We start from the raw sequence: 25,160 nt of genomic DNA, 5'->3' as shown, positions 1-25,160 counted from the left end.
AGTGGGTGCCCTTGCCTTGTTCCTGATCTCGGTGGATAGTCTTTCCTGTATTACTATTCAGTATGATATTAACTTTAGAAATAATCATTGCTTTAGAAATATGGAGGGTTTTTTCCCCTTAGGTTTAATAATATGGTATATGATATTAGCAGAGTTTCTAATATTGAACCTACCTTGCATTTCTGGAATAAATGCCAGTTGGTCATAATGTCATTTTAAATTATATTAAATTTCTTAAAAGATTTTGTTAGTTTTACTGTTTTATTCCTTATTAATTTGTTTTTACTTTAGTTTCCTTCTCTGTGCTTTTTTGTTCTTCATAACAGCTTTTATTCATACTTTGTTCATATTCATTTTTAAGGATTTTATTAGTTTTACTGTTTTATTCCTCGTTCATTTGTTTTTCTTTGTTTCTTCCCTGTGCTTTTCTGCTGTTGTTCATAACAGCTAGACTTGGATATGAACTGCTGTTGCTCATACGAGCCTAGAGACAATGCAAATGCCCATCGATAAGCAAATGGGTAAAAAATCATGTGTATCTGTAAAATTAACTACTGTCCAACAATACAAAGGAAAGAAGGACTGCTCCCTAGCACATCATGGGGAAAAGTCTCAAATATTAAATGCTGAGTAGAAGCCAGGCACACAAAAAGCACAATAGTGTATGATTCTGTTTATATGAATGAATTTCTAGAACAGGCAAAATTCACTTATGGTGACAGAAATCAGAATAGTGGCTGCTTCGGGGTGGGAAGCTTTGAGAGTAGCTTAGGGGAACTTTCTGGGATGGTGGGAATATTCCAGGCCTTGTTTAGGGTCAAACAAATTTATCAAAATGTATAAAGATATAAACTTAAAATGTGCATTTCACTGTATAAATACTTTTAAAGCATTAGGGTAAAATAAAACAGCAAGAGTCGTCAGCATGTAGCCCTGGCTGATGAAAGCTGCTGTCGCTGGCAGTTAATGAGCCATCATGCACTGAGCAGAGCGGAAGACAGAGCAGGTAAGCCCACCACGGCTGGCCTCCAGTTTGAATGTTTTTCCAGTTTTTCATGTTACCGCTTGCTGAAGAGTTGAGGTTACATTTTAAAGTGTGTGTGTGAGAGAGAGAGTAGCATTTTAAGCATTCAATATTTTTTTTCTCCCGAGCACTCTTTTCCATCTTGCTCTTTTTCTCTCTCAAAAGCAGCACGTTATTTGACAGTGTTTGTGGAATGAAGGTAGAGAGACTGTTAAGAGAAAACTGCCATCACCACCACTTACCAAAATATCTGGCTCAGAGCCTCCAAAGCCTACACACCCCATTTCTAATACGAGGCTTCATTATGAACAGAAATATGACTAAAGATTGGGAAGCCCCCTATTTTCGGGGACTCTCAATCATCAGCAACAAAGGCTTCCTGCAGGATCCTCACTCTGGCAGTCCTTGGTGTGTTGGCCCGCGGAGTAGTATCACTCTGGGCACCGCACGGCCTGACAAATGCCCCGGCTGGTGGGAGGAGGGTACTGGAAGGGGATGAAGAAGAGAGCTGCCTTACATAAGGAGAGACTATAAATGCAAATATGGCCCAGAAACTCATTCCATCAAAACTATTCATAACCGGGAAAGTCCCTGTATACCCCCCCAGGCACATGCAAACACCAAGGAAACCTGGAAAGAGGCACGCAGACGTGTACAGGCGGCTAACAGCTGCAGGTCTGCTTGCAGCTTTTTATTATGACCCCTGCCTGAACACAAAGGAAAAGAAAGATTTTGAGACAGTGTCTTGTCAACTGTAAGCCATTTGACTAATGACAGGTATAGAATTTATTTTTAAGTTTCTTTTCCATTTTTCATTCTGTTTCTCTTGACTTCCCATAGGTTATCTGAACATTTTTTATGATTCATTTGGATTCATTTACAGTGTTTAGAGCGTATCCCCCCACAGCTTCCTCAAGAGCTGCTCTAGGTATCACAAGTTCCATTAACTCCACACGGGCCCCTCTGCCTGTCCGCGCTCACGTGTGATGGCTTTAAGCATTTCTTCTACATACACTGAGCTCCACAACATTGCATTCTTTGATTTGTTGTTCTTTTTATCATTTAAGTTGGGAGGTTAATCGTTTAATTTCATTTTTCATTCAACTGATGTGTTTAGTATAATTAGCTTTCCTTTGATCAGCACTGTAAATACACAACATAGATGTCAGCACATGGTATTTTTACTGTTGTTTTAAAAAATTTCTTTAGTTTCTGTTTTTATTTCCCCTTCTACTCAGGGGTTGTTTAAAGTTTTATTCCCTTTAAGCTTTGTATTTTAATTCTAATATAGTTAACATACAGTGTTATACTAGTTTCAGGTACAGAGTACAGGGGTTCCACAACTGTACACATTGCTCAGTGCTCACGAGGACACATGCCCCCTTCATCCCCACCTCCTGTTTCCCCATCCCCCACCCCCGCCCCTCCAGTGACCACCAGTTGGTTCTCTGTAGTTAAGGAACAGTAAGTTTTAAATTTCCAGGTAAAAGGGCCTTTCTGGCTTTTGTTTTTGGTTGTAAACTATAGTTGTATTGGCTTTTTATCACATGAATGCTTTCTTTGGGATCTAACATATGATCAATTTTTGAGAATATGCCAAGGTACAAAGAAAGAATGCATATTCTCGGGGCACCTGGGTGGCTCAGTCAGTTAAGCATCTGACTCTCAATTTCTGCTCAGATCATGATCTCATGGTTGGTGAGATCGAGCCCCACTTTGGTCGCCATGCAGAAGGTGCAGAGAGCCTGCTTGGGATTCTCTCTCTCCCCACCCCCTTCTCACATATCTGCTCCATAAATAAATAAATAAATAAATAAATACTTTTAAATAATGCATATTCTCTATTATTAGGATATAGAGTTCAACATTTGTCTCTAAGATTAAATGCAGAGAAATAAATGTAACAAGAATGGGAACACCTCTATGAGGAAAATTCTTAAATGTTCCCAAGAGACACCAAAGTAAACATGAATAAGTGGAAAAATGTGCCCTGTTCTCAGATGTACGAACTCAATACAGCCTTTCTCCACAGAATTCATCAATTCAATGCTACCCTAATTCAAATATCAACAAGCTATTTAATGGACTGAAACACTCCGAAGATCCATAGGAAAAACAAATAGCTGAGAAAAGGGGAAACTATTGGTATTATAGCAAAAAACACGATGACGCATCTAGAGTTCCAAGAGCATGGCAGCGGCACACAGATAGACAAGAGACAACAGGCTAACAAGTCCAGGACACACGTGGAAAGTAAGATATGACAAAGGTGGTATCCTGAGCCACTGAGGTAACACAGACTTGGTGGTGTATGTGCTGCCGACCCGAGCACGAGAGGCTTGGGGTCCCTGCACACGGTGCTGGGGCAACTGGGGGACATCTCGGGGCATCAGGACAGGGAGAGGCTTCTAACCACGACTCCGTCCTCAGGGAATAAATGAAAAACACTGACAAACCTGACTGGATAAAATTAAGTTTTGCAGACTTTTTTTTAAACCATAAAAGAGAACCGACAAGTGGGAGAAAACATGTGCAACACACACGACAGAAAGTGTTAAAAAAGCTTTTAGAGACAAAAAGACCAAAAAACCAAACAGAGCAACACAAAAAAACAATGGAAACGACATGAACAAATAACTCACCAAAAAAAAAAAAAAAAGAGAGAGAGAGAAAAATATCCTTTAAACATATGAAAAGATGCTCACACTCGGGCACTACGGAGGCCTACCCCTCGCCTGTCGCACCCGCACGACAGCACAAGAGGATTGTACACCCTACTGGGACAACGCCACAGGGGCCGCACGGGGTATCTCTGTGGAGGAAAACCACCCATGCGTTAGCCTTTCAACCCAGCAATCTGTCTCGGGCCAATCCACCCAGACAGTCACACCCAACAAGGAGGAAACGCGTATGCGCAGAGGACAGTCACCGCAGCGTCCTCTGCAGTGCCCTCTAGAACCGAAGTCCACCCCCCCCCCCCGGGAAGCCCCCTGCAGGCCCACCCGCAAGAGCGGCGAGGGGATGGCCACATGGCGCCAGAAGAGAGGGTGACGGGCTCCCCCGGTGGACACGGAGCAGTGGCTAGGACGCCGCCGGGCACACATGCGAGCACAGAGAGAACTGCAGCAGCCGCTGCTCATACAAGAAAGAAGAGGCTATAAGAAAACAGACACGTATTTGCTCGTCCGCATGGTTGCCAGTGCGGGAAGGACAAAGTAAGAGGTAAAGCGAGCAGCGGCGACAGCAGGCAGGAGGGAAAGAAGTGGGGAATGGGACCGTGTGAGAGCGCTGGAAGCCGCGGCTCCGTCTGCAGCCCCGACCCCTAGAACCACAGGCATCGTCCGCATGCGCTCACGTACCCGAAAATTGACAAGGGTCCCTGTGGAGCAGGGGGAACCAAAAGTGGAGCGCTGCCTGACACTGAACCTGACTGTACTGCAGACAGAGAACACAGCCACACTCAGAAGGCACGAAAGAGCAGCACAGACCCAAACAGCTTTGGACGACAGTGTCTCCCAAACCCGGTAGATTATAGGGCTAAAGATGAAAATGTCAGTAAATCTGTTTCTCATAGGGACATGGGTTACAAATCCTGAAACTATGTGTATTCTTGAAGTGAATAAAAATAAGTAAATATATTTTAACAATAAGAGCAGAGGTTTTCAGTGTTGAAGAAGGAAGTTGCAAAAAGAGATACAATAAAATGAATCTTGTAGCATCAGGCCGGAAGCCTGCCTTCCCTCTCTGCTCTCAGCCATGCGAGGATACAAGAAGTCGGCACTGTGCAAACCAGAAGGATCTCAGCAGAACAGGCTGGCACTCTGATCTCTGACTAATAGCCTCCAGGGCTGTCAGGAAGAGATTTCTGTTGTTTCTAAGCCACCCAGTCTGTGCTATTTTGTTACAGCAGTTTGAATGGAGTAAGAAATTAGTGAAATTCAAATACGGTCTTTGGTTCAACTGCTAATTTCCTGGTTCTGGAAACCACACTAGAGTTCCGTCAGATGTTAACACTGAGGAAGACCAGGGGAGGGACAGATGGAAACGCAGTACTCACAACTCTTCTGTGTTTTCTAAAGCAGCTCCCGATAAAAGAATTTTTAAAAGACTGAGAAGTACCCAAGGGCAGAGAGTATACTGTTCAGTTGGGTGTTCCCAGCACCTCAGAGCCCTTGCCCAGCTAGCAGCATCACGTGTTAAATGATGGATGGATGGATGGATGGATGGAAGGAAGGAAGGAAGGAAAGAAGGAAGGAAGGAAGGAAGGAAGGAAGGAAAGGACCATCAAGCTATGGTGTCTAATGAAGTAGTTAAGCATGAATGGACAAAACAATAAAACTGCTGTAGGTCAAAGTTATGTTACATATAGAATCAACGGTAGATTAAAGCCAGGAAATGAATCCTGAAACAGTAAAACTAACTGCTCTGAGGCATTGGGACACTCATCAGGGACCCACAGGAACTAAAGGAATTGTGTAAATGCAGAGAACGGCTGGGGAACTGCGTGGAGTTCTGCATCAATCACTGTACACACAACCTTAGCTGCCCAGAACAAAGTGAAGACATCAATTAATTCAGGATGAAAAGGAAAAGATTAGGAGCCCTGCAAAGCCAGGTCAGGGTTTCCTGGCTGGGGAAGGCTCCAGAAAATTAACTCTAAAACATATTCCTAGAAGACAAATTCCTAGCCAAGATGACAGCTTGGCACGTGCCCTACTGAGGACATTTTTACCCCAAGCGATTCCTTGAGGTAAGAGGCAGATAATCAGGAAGTTGGGAAACAGCCCTTAAGTCGTTGAGACATTTATGATACTTGAGAATTCAGTTGCAGGTACACAGTAAACCCGAAAATACTGCCCAGGTTACATGCTCACAGTCTGATCACAAAGCAATCTCTCTAGATCCTTTCTTTGATCATCAATAAAACATGATCCTCAGGGCGAAAAAAAAGTAACATAGCAAACAAATTGCAAGCTATAATTTTTATTTAGTGTAATAAAATTTATCTGCTTGTTCTCAGAACAGGTTTATCTGCTCATTCTCAGAGCATCTAAAGGTGGCCCCTTGAGCGAAACTCTCCCTCCCAACCTGAAGTAATCAGAATCCATCCAACCAAGAGGCCACAGGAAAGTGAAATAAATGGATGCTGGTAATTGTACCATCAATAACTCAGTGCAGAACTACATTTAATTTCATTTTTTCTTTTCTTCCTTTTTTGTTTTAAGAACCCAACCCAAGGGCGCCCGGGTGCCTCAGTCACTTAAGCATCCAACTTCAGCTCAGGCCATGATCTCATGGCTTGTGGCTACTAGCCCCACGTCAGGCTCTGTGCTGACAGCTCAGAGCCTGGAGCCTGCTTCAGATTCTGTGTCTCCCACTCTCTCTGCCCTTCACCCTCTCATGCTGTCTCTCTCTCTCTCTCTCTCTCTCTCTCTCTCTCTAAAATAAACATTAAAAGAAAAAAAAAAAAAGAACCCAATTCAGATTCAATGACTGTAAGTAAGCACTCACCATGCCACTGAGTGTGAGGTGCTCTGACTCTTTCACATCCCTTATCTGACTGGATATAGGACCAAAACATGTGCTTGGTTCAATGTTCTATCACTTAATCATGTGGCCTTGAGTAAGTTAAAAGGATGGATCAAAAGTTAACAAACTTGACCTTGGTGACAAAACTAAGTGGCAGAGCCAGGATTCAAACTGAGGCCTTCTCGTTGTAGTCTGGTGTTTTTTTCTATTATACAAGCATGAGCCCCAAATACTTAGCTACTGGGGAGAACTCAAAAATACCTCTCTCAAGATACAAACTGCAACCATATAGCTACTGATGAATGTAATGAAGAAAAGAAACAGACAATAGTACAAACTTAGCTGGAAAGGCAGGGGTGAGGGACAGCTAAGGCCAGACTTAAAACATGGCAGCCAAGCAGTAATGCTGAACCTCAACACAGGCCTCTGTACTGAGTGGTCCCCAGTCCCTCTGGGAGTGAATTTCATTTGGGTAAGGAAAGAGCATAACCTCATCTTACACAGAACAGGCTGCAGAGGGAGTTCTGTCTCCCTTCTGTTCCATGAGGGCTAGAGGACAAAGTGCTCCCTCCTCCTTTATCACCACGCTAGCACCAGCTTGAGACAGAAAGCGCTACAGCATGTTCCTCCTTAGGGAATGGCATGGCAGGAGCTGCCTCAGAGTTCCTGAGTCCCAGGAATCCACTCAACTGAGCACTAGGATCTTTGACAAGAAGGGTGCTAAGCACTAACGTTGTCAGTCTTTTTCTTTCTTTCTCCTCCATGTTTTTCCACGATGTTCATTAGACCTTTTTCATGTTCCTATGGATTATTTTATTTGTCTCTTTCAAAACTAAATTTATTTTTAATTTTTTTAAATGTTTATTTATTTTTGAGAGAGAGACAGAGAGACAGAGTGTGAACAGGGAAGGGACAGAGAGAGAAGGAAACACAGAATCCAAAGCAGGCTCCAAGCTCTGACTAATCAGCATAGAGCCTGATGCAGGGCTCCAACTCACAAGTGGCGAGATCATGACTTGAGCCAAAGTCAGATGCTTAACCAACTGAGCCACCCAGGCACCCCAAAGCTGAATTTATTTTTTGGCAGAACTGCTTTATATCTATAGAGGAAGAAAAACAACTTCTTGTGGACAAATGGGCAAGAAAAAACTGGAAGAAAAAACTAAAGTTTAATTTCCCCACCCCACACAATATTTTAAAATTAACCTAGTTTTGCTAAAATGAAAGGGAATAAAGACTGCTGGGGGAGGGAGGGCACTGCCATTCAGTTCTGCTTTTATGGGAGATGATGTTACAGGGAGCCTCTGCTGCTGAGAAGCCGGCAAGATTGCTAAGTAGTAATGCTAAGAACCGTACAGATGAGCTCCAGAATGCAGACAAATGTCAACACAGCCACAAGTGTTTACTAAGCACCTACTAGGCCAGATCATCCAATAACTGTGGGACCATTATGATCTGGTATCTTTGGGGGAAAAAATCCAATTATCAGATTACACAGAGAGATTCTATTTGAAGCTAACAAAATCAAATTTAAGAAGACAGTTATAATGAAACCACTTCATGGCCACTCCAAAGAAAATACTACAGGAAGAAAAGACTAATCCATAGGGGTTCTAGTCACATGCACAGTGAAAAGAAGATAAGGAATTACCATTAATTAGCACCCCAGCCCTTCAGTGGCCAGGGAAGGGACAGTGACTACACAATTACACAACTCCAGAGAGTATCGGACTATAAGCCCCGCAACAGTACACTCACTAGGTCTAGCTGGAATTATGTGGGACAACTGGTTCTTCTAAAAAGGGTAAAATAGTATAAAATGATTCTAAATAGCCGCTAATAAATATTCAAGTATATTCATTTTAAGTAAATCTATCAAAACATATTGAATAACCAGAACTATGTGTCCCACATATTTATTTGGGGTTTTTTATGTTTGTTTATTTTTGAGAGAGAAAGACAAGGGTGTGAGCGGGGGAGGGGCAGAGAGACACACACAGAATTCAAAGCAGACTCCAGACTCCGAGCTGTCAGCACAGAGTCCGACACCAGGCTCAAACTCACAAGCTGCGAAATCATGACCTGAGCCAAAGTCAGGCGCTTAAACGAATGAGCCACCCAGGTGCCCCATCACATATTTATTTAACTTCAACTCTACATTTTTAAAAATCATTTACCTCAACCAATGACACAAGATGGAAACAGGAAGGGAGAAGCATATATATCAAGATAAAAAGAATTCCAAGATCAAGCCACGTGTCTTCGCTAACAACTTAATGGTTCCATCCATCTATCCAACCTTCCATTAACTTGCTTCATTCAGTGTTTGAATTTAAGATTGCAAAGTCACTGCCACAAAGACATAAAAAGCTTGTGGGAACTTTGGAAGATGTTTATAAAACACCATAGGAATTCTCTAAATTTATCTAAAGTCTTGTAAAAAGCCAAATCTAACCATATTCGCTCCTTCCCCTACGGCAGGGATTAGCCAATCTGGCCCAATGCCCATTTTTATACCACCCCAGAACAAACAATAGAACAGCTTTTACATTTTTAAATGGCTAAAAAAGAAATCAAAAGGAAAGTAATATCTCCTGACATGTGGAAATTAAATGAAATTCAAATGTCAGTGTCCATAAATAAAATGTTGCTGGCGCACAGCCACCTCATTTATTTACTTGTTGCCTAGGACTTTTGCACTACAGTGGCTGAGCTGAGGAGCTGCGAGGGAGATCACAGGAAAGATGATCTGGCCCAAAGCATTTACCCAAACCTACCCTAAAATTTGCTACTAAATTGTCTTGAAATAACTGGCTTTAGCGATATAGTTTTGCACAAGAGACTTCAGATGGTTTCACTGAATGTCATTTGAGCAACATAATGGAGAAATTATTGTATCTCATAATAGCTCAGTTAAAAGCAAGTAAATCCCTATGACTTTTTTTTTTTTTTTTTTTTTTTCCCAATTATATTCTTTAACAAAGAAAGTAGTTTTTCACTACTTTATTCTTTCTGGTAGTATTACAAAAATATTACCTGTCTTACTTCCCCTACTATTTAAGATGCCCACAGTCTTCCACGTACATGCGAAATATACCAGGATGAAGGTGTGTGTGTGTATATTTGTATACACATATGGGTATGTATATATGCAAATATATATATATATATATAATACACACACACACACACACACACACATATATCCAACGTGTGTGTGTGTGTGTGTGTGTGTGTGTGTGTGTGTGTGTATCACCTTTTCTTGAAAGGGACAGAAAACACCAGAAAGTGCTAAGCAGGGGCTTATGGTCACTTTTTGGCATAATTACCTAGGACTACCTGCAATGTTACCTCCTGCCTCAGAATAAAATCTTCAATATAGTCTCCCTAACTCCAAACTTTCTGGTAGAAAATTCTTCATACATACAATAAATTAAAAGAATAATAAGGAAACAGAGATATAAAACTACAGAGACGACATCAAAAAAAATTTTTTTTCCCCACAGAGATTAGTGAAGATACAGGTAACCTCTGAAATCCCAATAATCCACAAGTTAACACTGGAGTGCTGGGTGTACTAACCTGCACTGAGACCACAGGAGTAGTCCGATTAATATCATGCTTATCAAAAGAGACCCGGATAGCTTAGGCCGCTCTAGCCCCAATGCTCGGTGACCGCCCCTTCGCACCACAGACTGTGTCCATGGCACTCACCTGAGGGCAGCAGCATGGTAGGTGTCAACGTAGTCAGAAATGAAGAGCTCCCGGTTCTTGATGACTGGGTCTGTAATGACAAGTTCTCTTCCAGAGTCTGCCAAAATAATTAATTGAGAGGATATTAAAATTGAGCCTCCCAAAACAGTCAGGAAAATTTTTGCAAACTTTTTCTTTCAGGTTCACCTCCCACTAAAGAAAGTACAATAAGTAAGCAGGTCTGGTCAGGAGGAAGGATGCATGGCGGGAAGAACAAGAAGCAAGTACCCTGCTGGATGTGTTTTACACCCTTACTAAACCCTCCCACCCCAGTTTGCTGAAATGCATTAAGCAATTAATGAAAAAAAAAGAAAAAAAGAGAAAAAACAACGATCACATTTTAGCAAACTTGTAAACCACTGAAATATTTAGGGATCCTGTTTATTTTATATTTTTGTTGCTAAATTTTCCAGGACGGGGTGAAATTGCACTGTTTCTATAGGAAAAGAACAACCAAATTATTATTTTTAATTAGGAACCATAATTTAACTGCTTTAACAGAAATTCTATAGTTTCAAAGAAGACAAAACTAGTGAGCTCTGAAAGAACATCATTCTTTGAAACGGTCTATGCTTCGCTGACTCAAAACCTATCACCAGAGGCAGCGAGGACACGCGGGAAGGGAAGAGTCGAGGCAGCAGGGCTAATAACCAAGCGACATCCAGCCTGGCCAGGCCGCTGAGAAGACTCGTCGCCTTGGCAACGCCGTGAGCATCTCTGTGCCTCGATTTCCTCACCTGACAGTGGAGAGTGACAGATTCCAACTCATATTATTAATGGGTACAAATGTGAATCAGCTAAGTGTGAGGCCCAGCACTCGAAAAATCAGTAAAAGGCATGATTATACACTTGAACAAATGCAATATACATTTTACGTGCATATCTCACATGTCAATAAAGTTACTGGGCAGAAACTACAATGCCAGAGCAAGAAAAAATAAAAGACACTCTGAACTACCTTCCTGATTATTCTGAAAGTCAAGATGCAAACTGAATTCAAACCCCTCAGGAAAGCTACGCTTTCAAAACTGAAGTTCACAGCCCTGGATGCAGAGAAGTTGAATCATAGAGATTACTGAAATGGAGAAAAGAAAAAAAACGGAATCCTGATGTTTTAAGTATTATTAGTTCATCATTTGGGGAGGAAAAGGAATTTTAAAAATGAAATTACTGTTATTTCCAAAGAAGACCTATCTCTAGTCCAAGTTTAAGGGGACGACGTTATTGGCACATCTCTCTGGTTGTTTGGGCGGGGGGGATGGGGGTGAAGACAAAAATAATGAAAGAACTTAGCAAAAATAAGTAAATAAATAAACATTCCAGTAATGCCCTCGGTTATGAAAAGCTTTTTTAGAGAAAGTTTTCCAGAGTGGTTATCTCCATTTAATGAATGTTTCAAGAAGTAACCTTGTCCAAAGCTAAGAAAATTAAGAATCAAATCAGAAGGACTTACTTACCATTTTCATTATGCCGATCCTGAACCAAATGCTGGTACACAGAATCTGGAACTTCAGACTGACGGTAGTACCATTTGACGTTCATGAGTAGATGGTCCCTCTTACTCTGAAAAGGAAAATCTAACAGCATTAGGAACAGGATTTCAGGTGCCCACAGCTGTACACCATACCCATGATCAAAAGCCCCTGTAAACAGGTGGAGAGATAGACAGGGAGACTCACAATTACCACCAGGGCCACAAAAATACAGACGTCAAGGATATCAAGTCAAAGTTATTTTTACTCCCACCCTTAGCACCCCTCTGACCCTAGCGCTCAAAACCTTATTCCAGGAAACCAAAGGAGATCAAACTTGAACCCAGCTTGATTAATTCAATCAATTTTTTTATTTAGCATTAACTATACAGAACTACATGAATACATCCTTCTTCTATCTTAATTCTTAATCATCTCGGTAAATATTTATAAACTGCATCAGCACAGTGTCAGCACAGGGCAGTAAGTTAGAAAACCTCACCCCACAAGGCCTGGCACAAAGTCATCCCTCCAAGGTATGCAAGTCACCCAGACTAATTCCGTCCCCGTCCACGTTACTGCCACCAGGCAAACTAACAGAGAACGATGGGTGGTGGCGAAGACACCAGGAGCCTGTGCAACACTGACCTTATCTTAATTATCTTCAAATTTCCAGAGAACAGAACGATTTGTACATAAATATTTGTGAATAATAGTTCTATGACGATAAGGGGCCCCTAAATGTTTGTGGGACATGTAACCATATTATCCCCAGAAGTTAATTTTGTTCCTAGTTCATTCAAAGCACCAAGAATGAAACACTGCCCTTCGATTTGAAGACCGTGGGACTACAGCCTGAGGGAGACGGTCCTGCTACACCGGGTCGTGAGACCTCTGAACGTGGCAGTGCACCAAGGATTCCCGTGGCCTCAGAAAGTAATTCCTACCCCAGGTGAGGGCCTTAAGAGACCTCCCCTCCTCCTCCTAGCAGCGTCTACCTTCCATCACAAGTCAGCAGGTGAGTCAGAAATGAAAGAGAACTAAAATTTGAGACATGCTTCATGTTTATGAAGGAGATGACTAAGTCCTAAAATATGTCAAAGGAGCCTCTTTAATGAAGTAAGATGCTTTCTGCTTAAGTAAGAGGTATGTATATAGTCTTCACTATGAAGCCAGAAGGGGGGGTGGGGGGGGGACCCACACACAAAAACACAAAAACACAAGAAACCTTTACTGAAATACTTAAGGCAGAATAATGACCAGAAAGAAAAGCACTGCCAAAGTCTTGATGAACTGGCGTCTGAAGAAGCACTAATCCAAAGGAAGTACCACAAACACCAAGATTCCTACTGTATAACTAACTGTGTCAAATAGGTCTACAAAAATAGGGCATCGTTACTGGTTTGAAAAAAAGACAGTATAGAAAGAATGAGTATTTTTTAGTTTTTATCCATTTTGCATTTTTATATTCTATACTGTTTATATTGAAGGTGGGAAAATGAGCATGAATCAATTCTTTCGGTAAAAAAGAATAAATGTTACATACAAGAGTTTATCCGCAAGAGCAATTACTCCCTGCAGAGGATTATGGAAGAGGTAACATCTGACCCAGGGGAAAATGGGAAAGATCTCAACGGAGTCTTTCCAGGCAAAGGAGGAGATCTGGGGAGGAGACAAGGTCAGAGAACGGACAGAGGAAGCACAGGACGCGTCCCAGCGGCCCACGCACATGCAGTACAGGACAGCCCCCTGCGTGGTCCTGAGGGACTCGGACTCTAACTGCAGCATGGCCGTCAGTGGGTTTCTCTCTGAACAAGCAAGGTCCTCTCCGTCTCTTGCTGGCTGAGCACACAGGCAGTGAAGGACAACACACCAGGTCACAGGAGAGCACGGCTTCCTCCCGGGGCCCAGCCATAAACAGCAGGGCCAGGATGACGGCATCTTCACAGAAAGGGACGAAGCAGGGGAGGGTGAGATCTGTCTGGAGCTACTCAAGGATAAACTCAGGCTAATGCACGCATACAGGGCTCCTTACCCTCAGCATTACGGACATTTGGTCCAGGGAAGGCTGTCGTGGGCACCTATCCTGTGCACTGCTTGATATTTGGCGGCACCCTGGCCTCCAAACACTAAATGCCAGTGGCACCCCTCCCTCGTTGTAATAAGCTATAAAAATATCTCCAACACATTGCCAAATGTCCCCTGAGGGGACAAAATTACTCCCCCATGGAAAACCAATGGTCTGAAAATTTCCTTTTTAAGGAAAGCTAAACCAGAATGGTGACCAAAAAAGCCTGGTTTAAGCACTACCCGATGGGGAACATGGAATAGGTTAAGAACACAGGGAAGTCTGTCACAAGCTGGGCTCAAACCCCCTCTCCACCACTTCCCAGCTATATGACTCTGGGCGTGTTAATGCTATTCTGAGTCTGCTTTTCTGTAAAGCGGGAACATGGAACCCTATTAAAGGAGTACTGAAAGAATGAGGACGGACTCACACCTGACCTGAGGAGGCGCTCCAGAGACTTCTGGTTTCTGCTGGGAGGTAACTATCATCAGTGCTTCACAGAATTTCAAGAACTCTGCTCAGAACTGTAGGAGCTATTTCTTCACCAGAATATGGTTTCTTTCACAATGACCATGCTCTCCAGTCCTTTAGCCACTACGGACGCCTCAGTGCTCACGGTGATGAACTACTTAACGGGGCTCAAAGGAATTCAGATCTACTAGCAGTGTTAGCAACTATGTTCTGAAATCTATGCTTCTATGCATTTCTTTAACACATCTAAGACGTCTGAAAACCTGAAGGGCAACCAAAGTAAGCTTTTAAAGGCATCATAACTGGCAATCAGACATGTCTATTTTTCAGAACCAAGCCAATGATTCTGGCGGCCTTCTGAAGTATAATATCTGTATTAACTCCTGAGCCTGGTACACTTAATGACCACACGCATACGCATACGTGCGCGCGCGTGCACGCGCGTGCGCACACATACACTGCTCTGGTATATTTGTACCTAGACTTATGACTCCTAATATGAGACATATTAACAAAGGCAGCTGAAACCCTGCTGGATTTCCTGGTGCAGTACTACCTAATGACCAGGGAGTGGCAGCATTGTGTCAAAAAAAAAAAAAAAAGCCTCCAGAATCTTAATTCTGGATACAACACAAGGTAGATTCACAGTTAACAAAAGTTCTAAACAAATATAAGTAGCTATAATAGACATAATCGTCCTAAATAGGCCAGGAAGTTAACGATTAAATAGCTATAGGGAAGCAGTATGTCATTTTAGAGGGTTAGACTAAAAGTAACCCAGGCTTCTAGTCCTGTCTGCAATCACTTAGTCAGCTGAGGGCAATTTTAGTGGAGTCACCTGGCCATCTGACAAATGAAGGGAGAGAAGGAGATGATTTCTAGGGTCACATTCCATTTTATATACTTTGTCCCTGGACAGAACCAGTAGATAAAGTGGCTGGGAGAGTCCCTCCTGGTATCTCTACATCAATGTAATGGCATCGGCTAACACCACCAGACTAGAGAGGTTTTTACTAATTACAATGTCACACAGAAGCTGCTGTGCACTGAGGAACAGCAAAGGGGAACCGAGCACACCCCCTCTACCAGTAAAAGCTCCCAAGGCCACCTCACACACACAGGTGTGGCCCAAACAGTAACCACGGGAAATCTTCATGTTCTTCCCACTATTCATTAGAAAAAGATTTCTGCTTAGAATCACAGAAAACTGAAAGCAAAAGTGACTTTAGAGATCATTTGATTTAGCCCAAATCACAGAGGTCAAGGCCTCACAACTTACTTGGGCAAATGACCTCCAAGCCTCACTTCTGTCATATGTGACATGACGGGAAACAGCAGCCTGCACTGCACTCGGCTGTGAGGAGCAGATAACAAAGCAAGAGCAGCGTGAACTGGCTCTCAGTAAGTGTTGGGTAGGGGGCGCCTGGGGGCTCAGTCAGTTAAGTGTCCGACTCTTGATTTTGGCTCAGGTCACCATCTCACAGTTTATGAGCCTGAGCCCCGTGTTGGGCTTTGTGCTGACAGCGAGCATGCGAGCGTGGGCACGCTCAAAAGTAAAACTTTGAAACAATAAAAAATAATAAATGTTGGGTGTTACTACCACAGTTTTACAGAAGACAGGAGCCAAGCTATAAGTGGTTACCTATATATGTTGTTTTTTTTTCAGATTCAAATTAAGCTAGTAATAGCAACACAAAAATAAATCATGTAGCAAATCAGGGGAGAAGGATCTCTACTTTTGCAACAATTTGAGAAGCATATCAAGTATTTCTAACAAACACGCCTCATTACCAACCAGTGATAGAATTGTACAATTCCCTAAAGGTCAAAGTGCTTATAAACGACACATTTTAAACAGAATGCTGAGTAAAGAGGGAACTGGGGAGAAGCCTCCCCTGTGAAGGCACCCTGGGGTCTATTTCTGAATACACAGAGGAGTTTACTGGGAAGTAAATTATTTCCCACCACTTTATCTTTAGAGAGAGATCTGCCTGATTACAGGTAACAGGAAGCACCAGCTCTAAGGAAAAAATAACCACCCAGAAGCATATCCAATGTGCTCACAGTAAGGTTTCACTGTAGGGACTGTGCACACAAGGAGAGTAGCTGATTCTGGATTCTTCCACATCACCGGCCTGGATTTCTCTGGAGGGATGTACATAAATTTAAGGAAACCGTTTAATTGAGGACAAAACCCGTCCCCACCTGGGTTTAGAAAAAAGACCAACAGCCTAGTGGGTGTTTGGGAGCAGAACAGGAGTCTTTCTAGAACTGTCAGACAATGGGGGCGCCTGGGTGGCTTAGTCGGTTAAGCGTCCGACTTTCACTTAGGTCATGATCTCACGGTTCGTGGGTTCGAGCCCCGCGTCGGGCTCTGTGCTGACTGCCAGCTCAGAGCCTGGAGCCTATTTCGGAGTCTGTGTCTCCCTCTCTCTCTCTGACCCTCCCTTGCTCACGCTGTCTCTCTCTCTCTCTCTCTCCTAGAAATAAATAAAAATACTAAAAAAAAAAAAAGAACTGTCAGACATTGGACTGAGAGTTAATGAACTTCAAAGTCAGAACTGAAGTTAAACACTCAGAATGAGGGGAAAAGGAAGGCGAAGAGGAGGCTGCTGCTGAAGGGACACTGGTTCATCTTATCGGCAGTACACAACCCGACCATCCTATATAAATCCAAGATCCAAGACCCAGAAGTAAATTTCTCTTCCTAGAGCTCTTCCATGGTTATTAATACAGTACTTTCACTGATTAAACAGCCAATCTGAGTCTTTCCTAGGACCAGTCTTGATATCATCTGAAAAAAAAAACATTTTAACACAATGAAAAAATAAAAGGAGTGGGGAGATAGAGGTGGGGGAGTGGCTGGAGTTCATAAATGACCAACAGGGCAAGTTGGAGACTCCTGTATACAGTATGAGGAGGCCTCCGACCCCAGATGGGAACAACAGTGATTTTGAATCCAGTTGCATTATGCAAGGAGAGCGTCTCTGCCCCCGCATCACCTACAAGCTCCTGGCAGATGCCACCAGGGCACCCTCCAGACAAGCGAACCAAGATATAAAGATGAATATCATCAAATAAACAATTCTGCAAAGTCAACAATCTGCTAGAGATAATAATTGGGAATTTTCCTTCAAATTTTAACTGCTTTGTTCTTGAGAGCTTGGATTTCAAATACAGAAGATCTAAATTCCGAGTCAGATGAAATCAAACCAAAATTCTTATTTTCTAAAGCCAAAGCAGCCAATCAGGATTTTCCACAAATCTGGGAAGTAAAACTGGCTAATATTTGTATACTAGATGGCTTAAGAAAATACCTTTTAAAGAAGCTACTCATGCATTTCCACAACACGGTGATAACAAGGTTAAGAGTTATGTGAATACTACAGGTTTAATGTATAATTCAGGTATATCTACGCAAACAACTGGAGTCAGGACACAAAGCCAGCAGCGTGAGGGGACGTGGTCCACCAGGCATAACGGCCTCCCTTCCAGCGTTCTACACGCCCCGCTGAAAGTGGCATCACGATCCTGCTGCGTCCACCTCCGCCTACAAGGTGGAAACACCGCCCTCAAAAGACCTGGGGGACCCAGTCTTACTAGCAGGCTCGAATCATTCCTGACTCTGAGGGAGGGAAGAAGGAACAATGTGGTCAAGGCTTACAGTTCTTCTTCAAGGCCAAAGATAAATCCAGATATATGTACAGAAGAATCCAATCTAAAGATAAGCTTTCTGTATCAGAGGATTGTATCAACTTTGTAGATAACACCGGAACTGAGATCAATCAACATGAAATCAAGTAGGAAAGATCTTATAATATTTCAAGTCACTGCTCTGCTACCAATGAGACACTAGGGAGGTAACATTTTCTCTACTTTTATCTAAATGGCTACTAAATAGCCATCACAGCTCAAAGTGCCATGAAAGAGTTCTAGAAAAACCTAACAGGTGACACCAAGGAAGGCTTGACCATCAAGGTCCACCCATTTTAGAGTTCTGCTCTGTCATGGGTACCAGGAGAGAAAGCCAAAACACGGACTCCAGAGTCTTGTTCTCAAAAGAAAAGAAAGAGCTTTGAGTATCTCTTCCTCCAGCGATCATATACAAATCTCCCAAATGTACGACATTAAATATTTTATTTTCGTTTTTTGAGAGAGCGGTGTAAGGGCAAGTAAATATCTTACTGCTCTTGAGTAAACAAAATATCCATTCTATTTGTCTTAAGATGCTCTTCTTCCAACTTTCTGAGATGTATTTAAGTGTGCAAGTGGGCCTGAAGGTGAGGGATCCAAACCTACAGGAGTCATGCTCTACATCCTCCACCCAGTAAGGACTGGGCATATGTCCCTTCTGGTGGCCATACCACTTGAGTTTCATTGGAAACTCAAGTCAGTGGAGTCACTGTTAAAATTTTATGTGTCAATTGGACTGCGCTAAGGGATGTCCAAACAGCTGGTAAAATATTTCTGGGTGTATCCATGAGGGTGTTTCTTTCTTTCTTAATTTTTTTTTTAATGTTTTATTTATTTCTAAGAGAGAGAGAGACAGTGTGAGCAGGGGAGGGTCAGAGAGAGAGGGAGACACAGAATCTGAAACAGGCTCCAGGCTGTGAGCTAACTGTCAGCACAGAGCCTGACACGGGGCTTGTACCCACGAACCGTGAGATCATGACCTGAGCCGAAGTCAGATGCTTAACCAACTGAGCCACCCAGGTGACCCCCATGAGGGTGTCTCTGGAAGAGATTAGAATTTTATTCAGTAGGCTGAGTAAATAGATCTGACTTCACCCATGTGGGCAGGCTTCACTCAATCTCTTTGGGGCCAAAAGTAACAAAAAGGAGATGGCAAGACATATAACTCTCTTTTCCTGAGCTGGGACATTCATCTTTTCCTACCATCAGACATCAGCGCTCCTGGTTCTTAGGCCTTCGAATTCTGGGACTTATCCCAGTGACCCCTGGTTCTCAGGCTTTTAGCTTCCAACTGGGAGTTACAGCACTGGCTCCATGCTTACCAGGCCCGTGAACCTGGACTAAGTAGACCACCTGCTTTCCTAACTCTCTATCTTGCAGACACCAAATTATGGGACTTCTCCGTCTCCACAACCCCATGAGACAATTCCTATGGTACATATATGCTACGTATTTCACCTAATGGTTCTGTTTCTCTGGAGAATCCCTAACACAAGTGGCTACTTAACATTTATTGGCATTTCCAAATGGACAGAACTTGGAACTACCAGGTGTCCACTGAGAACTAGCATAATGAATTCTTTCTTTCAAGATAAATGCAGATAAAAGAAATAGAGAAACAAGCACATCCACTGGACTAAGGTGCTAACTGGCTGCAGGCAACAGAATCATGGTTACAAGCGTATTTTCCAAACCTGTGGCACTCAATTCAAAACACTGTTTTCACGAAATTCCATCAGCATCTGGATCCTGTAAGAGACTGAAGTCACCTTCGATCAGATGAATCCGGTGAAGCAAGAAGGTGGAACTCTGGGAGCACAGACGACTTTTCACAGTGTTTACAACCATCCTGTGCTAATACCTGGTTACGTACACACTCCCAGAAAGATGATGCAGTTACAATTGTGCTGAAACTCAGGCTCTGCTCATCAGAAGTCATTTTCAAAAACCACTATTTCTTGATGATGTCTTATTTAACAAACTTTCGTCTTTTCGTTAATTATGTTTATAGTTCAATGTGGACAAAAGTCAGTCAGTATTTTGGTAGGACCAAAGGGTACGTGAAAATGAGATTCTCGCAACCACGAACTATAAAATCCAAGCTTACAAAGGCATTTTCTGCCCAGGCCCACACTGTGCAAGAACAATACGAAGTTCAGACAGCAGATTCCCTTCTTTGCCATGGAGGGACCAAAACTGAGCACACGTGCGTCCTTGGACAACTACTTCTTGGCCTTCCTCGTAAGACAGGAGGTGAGGGTGCCAGGTAACCTCCGCTGTCCTTGCTCTCTTAAAGTAAATAACAAGTTCATATCACATATACATGAATAAGCTATACTTAAAGGGAGCCTTCACACACCAGCACAGATACACCAAGCTAAAGGGCACTCCTGTAATTTACCACATGTATCCCAAACATTATCCTGACAAAAATACTAAGTGTCAGATCCAGGACTGAAAAGGTCTCAAGTTTGGGTTGATGGGCCAAGTTAGGAAGATGAAATATCACAGATAAATCAGGACTCCATACTCAGATCCCCAACGTCTGCTGTCCAAACCCAAAATAAGTTCCTTCCTAAAAGCCTGTGCTCTGTTTCCAGCAGCTATGGTTCTATCAGATAAATTTACAAACACAAATTTTCTGTTTGGCTACAAATATTTCCACCATGAGGCAGGGTAAATAGGCAGCAGCATAAGAAACTGCCAAATTGCCTTCAATCCACACTAACTGGAATTAAACAGTTCAGTGCATTTCCTTTTTGAAAAACAGTACAAAGTGTGACATCTTTGCAATACTTTGGCTGTTGCCCTGGTGATGGTGGTAACCACAGCCGCAATTCCACTCACTCCAGGGATTTACTCACTTCTCTTAAGTGACATAGCTAGAAAAGTTTGGGAGCTCTACCACAAACCAACAATGGGGTCAGACGGTACAGTAGTGAAAAAGGAGTTAAAGAAGGGGAAAAACCTGGGCTACAGGCTTCCAAAAATTCTCTAGAAGTTTCACAAGTGAAACTGAAATGATCACATTATTTTTTAAAATAAAAATTACTAACTGATGAGTAAAGACACATCACACAGACTTTGCTATTAAAAAGTGATGCTGGGGGTGCCTGGGTGGCTCAGTCAGTTAAGTGTCCAATTCCCGATTTCGGCTCAGGTTCACATTTTGTGAGATCAAGTCCCGCACTGGGCTCTGTGCTAACAGTGCAGAACCTGCTTGGGATTCTCTCTCTCCCTTCTCCCCCCTTCTCTCTGCCCTCCTCTGCTTGCAGACACTTGCTCTCTATTTCTCAAAATGAATAAACTTTAAAGAAAAAAGTGTTTTTTAAAAAAATATGCTGAAGTATCTTGAAAAGATCTGACTCAATAAATGCTTTATAAAAAGTGTTTCTCAACTTGTTAGACTCAGGATTCCCTATGCTCTTCAAAATTATTGAGAAGTTCAAAGAACTTTTATTTCTGTGGACTATGTCTTATTAGTACTTACTATATTGGAAAATAAAAATAAAATTTTTTGAGATTTTTTTTACTAATTCTTTTAGTAATAACAATAATGTTAACATTAACATAAATAATCATTAACAAACTAAAAATTTAATTTTTTTTTTTTTTTTACAAATAGTTTATTGTCATAAAAATTTAATTTTTTAAAGTTTGTTTATTTTGAGAGGGACAGACAGCATGAGTGGAGGAGGCACATACAGAGAGGGAGAGAGAGGAAATCCCAAATAGGCTTCACACTGTCAGCATGGAGCCCAAAATGGGACTCAATCCTACAAACCGCGAGATCATGACCTGAGCCAAAATCAAGAGTCAGATGCCATCGCAACCAACTGAGCCAACCAACGAAAAATCTAGGAAACAAGTAATACTTACATTTCAATAAATCTCTTATGCATGGCCTAAGGAAACAGATCCTCGTATCAGATGCTACAATCTACTGAGTTATTACATATCATTTAGCCGTTGTAAAACACCACTGTACATTCATGATAGGAGAATGAAAAAGGCAAATGATGCCTTAGCGTAATTATGAAAACAGTCTGCACACCCACAGGCCGAACTTGAGAACAGCTGCTCTATGGGATGAAGTGAATATGCTACAGAAATGGTCCCTGAGGTCCTCCCTCTTTGACCCTGCTGGTTTACATGGCATCAGCAAGCATGCTCCCCAGACAGAACCAGGGCTGAAAATGTGAAGGCACACATTCATTTAGAAGATAATATTAAAATATAGAAGACTGTACTTTTATTTATACAGTCAGGCTTCTTGGTGGTGGGCAGGAAGCTAAACTCTTGTTAAAGGAAAGGAAATCTAGACAAGAAGCCTCTCATTTTAGTTAAAAGTGTTCTTTCTAAAATTTGAACTCATTCTGTCAAGAAATATTTAAAGCTTGATTCAAACAAGAATATACAGATGTTGTATACAAGATAAATAAAATAAAACAAATTAAAATAAAATAAAATAAAATGTGTACTTTGAAAAGCCGGTGCACCTGTGTGCAGAAGCTAAGGGCTGGATAACGTTCTGTGGCAATCTGAGATTCTAGGCACGTGTGGCCATTTCAAGTGTTACTGCTTCCTGAAAAAACTAGCAACATGAAGCAACAGTAACTTTTAAGAAAAGAAAAATAGGGGCGCCTGGGTGGCTCACTCAGTTAAGACTCTGACTTCTCAGGTCATGATCTCGCGGTTCGTGGGTTCGAGCCCCGCGTCAGGCTCTGTGCGGAGAGCTCAGAGCCTGGAGCCTGTTTCGGATTCTGTATCTCCCTCTCTCTCTGACCCTCTCCTGCTCACACTCTCTCGCTCTCTCTCAGAGATAAAACAAACTAAAGAAAAGAAAAATAAAGGACTTTTAGTTTACAACACCATCTCGAAGCAGTAGCTTTTATAAAGACGGACTTCCTTAGTTCATGTGAATCCAGCAGTCCTCTCTCTCTAGGTAGTCTTTTTGTACCACTGCTTTCTTAATTAAAGTACAAAACTACAGAGCTGGTAACACAGTAAGATAAAACACCTTTTAGCAACACAAAGATGTTTAGAATTATTTGTATTTTCAAAGAGTACTAATATAGGCTTAGAAATCATTATTGATGTAAATAAAGTCAGCCTGTATGACAGCAGAAACCCACTTTTCAACTTGCCAGTAAGCAAATTCAAATAGTTTGGTTTAAAAAAAGAAAAGGAAAAATCAGTAGGAACCTTGAGAATTTTTCTATTTCATATTATGTGAACCAGTCTAACTTGTCCTAAATATCTTATTTATTCTTCTCTCCTTTTGACTTAAAACCAAAACAAAGACTGTAACCTTTAATACCTGTTAGTCTATTTATAACTGTTCCATCTACAACCATTTTTCTAATACAAACATGCCCTGATAGCTTATCTCAGTCCACATGCCAGACAACAAAGGCCCACTGGCCTGCTGGAGATGAGAAATGGAAAGCAGGAAATGAGAAGGCTTAGTTAATCCCCAGATAATCGATCAGTGTATTCAGTCAAGTGTGAGCTGGGCTGGGGAAATGCCACGCTCAAAATAAATAAATTTTAAAAATGGGGGTGGGGGGTGGGGGGGGGAGGAAAAAAAAAATCAAAGAACACAGACCAAAGAGCCACAGTTCATTTTAAAATAGGTTAATTTCCTTGAAAAAGATTCTCCATCATGCTCAAGCACCAATACAACATACATAAATTTTAGTCTCTTTTGAACTAAGACCTTTGTATTCAAAATCTTTCATCCTCTATCCTTTTTGCTTTACTGTTTTGGTTCATCTTTTTTTCTAAATTAGCTTTACTGAGGCATCAATTAGACACAATAAAATTAACATATTTACAGTTTCAATTAGTTTGACAAATGCTGTGTAACCACCACAACAATCAGGATAGGGAGTGTTTCCATCACCACAAACAGAGCACCTTCTTTAAGAACTGATGAACCTGCTATGCTGGAAAAGCTTCCGTGCCAGGGAATGCTAGGAAGGCATCCTGATCTAAATTCCTTCCTCCATTTTAACTGACAGAGAGTGACTGTGAGAAGAACAACTCTGAGTTAGCTGACACCTTCTCCTAGCTGCTGCTAATTAAAGACTACTACAGACAACAATCCCACGCTCCTTAAAATCAAATGATGTGCTAGATAAAACTTCTGGGCTGAGACTTTATATGATCTCCTAAAATTTCCAGAATGCAGATAACAGTTATGATAATAGTTACAAAAAAAAAATGAAAATAATAATTTCAAATTAGTTTCACAGGATACTTTCCACAAATCATGGAACTAAATATCTAATGAGCTTCTATGAAGTATCAGACATTGTCGAAGACACAGACACTGAGAATTCACAGAGATGACCAGATAAAGTCCCAGACCTGAAAAAGCTTACAGTACGCTGGAGGGACTCTTTGCCAATCCCTCCACCACTCAAAACTGGGTCAAAGAATCCTTGAGTGTTTCAAACAAAGCTACAAGCAATGAATCTGCCACTTAGTAACCATATACCTGTAGGCAAGTAATGTTTGTATATTATACTTAGTCTCCTTGGGTATTATTTTCCTTAAAACTAGCAGCCTTCTCAAAGGTACCTGAGGATGGCAAGAAAATGTGTCCTGTCACCTGACTGCTTCAGACAGACAGACAAGAATCTAAACCACCTTGACAAACCCATATACTTTCTCCAGCCCCAGGAATAACACAGAGCCCCAAGTGTGCACATGTCTCTCAGCTAAGGCTAAGCTCTGTTCACAAAAACTCCCAAAGGCTCTTCTATCTTCTTTATTGTTTTCTTTTAAAGAATTTATGAAACACTTCACAGGCAGGAAGGAATAAAAATAACAGAACTATGTACTAAACTTATTTTAAGGAATAAAACATGAACAAAACTGAAGAAGCTGCCTGCACACTCTACTTAGACAAGGTTCTCTTCTCTTCTCTACCCCGAGGGGGAACTGCTACCGTGAATTCACTGTTGTTCATCCACACGCACTCTTTTATGCTTCTACTTCGTATGTATACAAAACTAAAACCATGTAAGATACAGTTTTGCAGTTTTTAAACTTTATATAAAGGACATTGTATTCTGATTTCTTGTGCAATGTTTGTTTATTGAGCATTAAGCTTGCATGAGTCACCCATGCCCTAGTTCATTCA

General features: G+C 41.8%; 1 protein-coding gene across 5 annotated transcripts in view; it reads right to left on the bottom strand.

Moving 5' to 3' along the window:
• Positions 1-25,160, bottom strand: part of RERE (arginine-glutamic acid dipeptide repeats) — a 432,865-nt gene that overhangs the window by 160,608 nt on the left and 247,097 nt on the right. For all 5 annotated transcript variants that reach the window (XM_039234929.1, XM_039234928.1, XM_039234930.1 and 2 more), the window contains 2 exons: positions 11,764-11,869; positions 10,268-10,364 (listed from right to left, as the gene is read on the bottom strand). In XM_039234929.1, coding sequence (XP_039090860.1) covers positions 10,268-10,364; positions 11,764-11,869 — 203 coding nt within the window. The remainder of the gene's footprint in view (positions 1-10,267; positions 10,365-11,763; positions 11,870-25,160) is intronic.

This window comes from Hyaena hyaena, unplaced genomic scaffold (assembly GCF_003009895.1).
Source record: "Hyaena hyaena isolate Hyena2069 unplaced genomic scaffold, ASM300989v1 scaffold_94, whole genome shotgun sequence".
NCBI classification, from domain to species: domain Eukaryota; kingdom Metazoa; phylum Chordata; class Mammalia; order Carnivora; family Hyaenidae; genus Hyaena; species Hyaena hyaena.
Note: the sequence above shows the minus strand (reverse complement) of the source record. Positions and strands in the feature narration are given on the sequence as shown.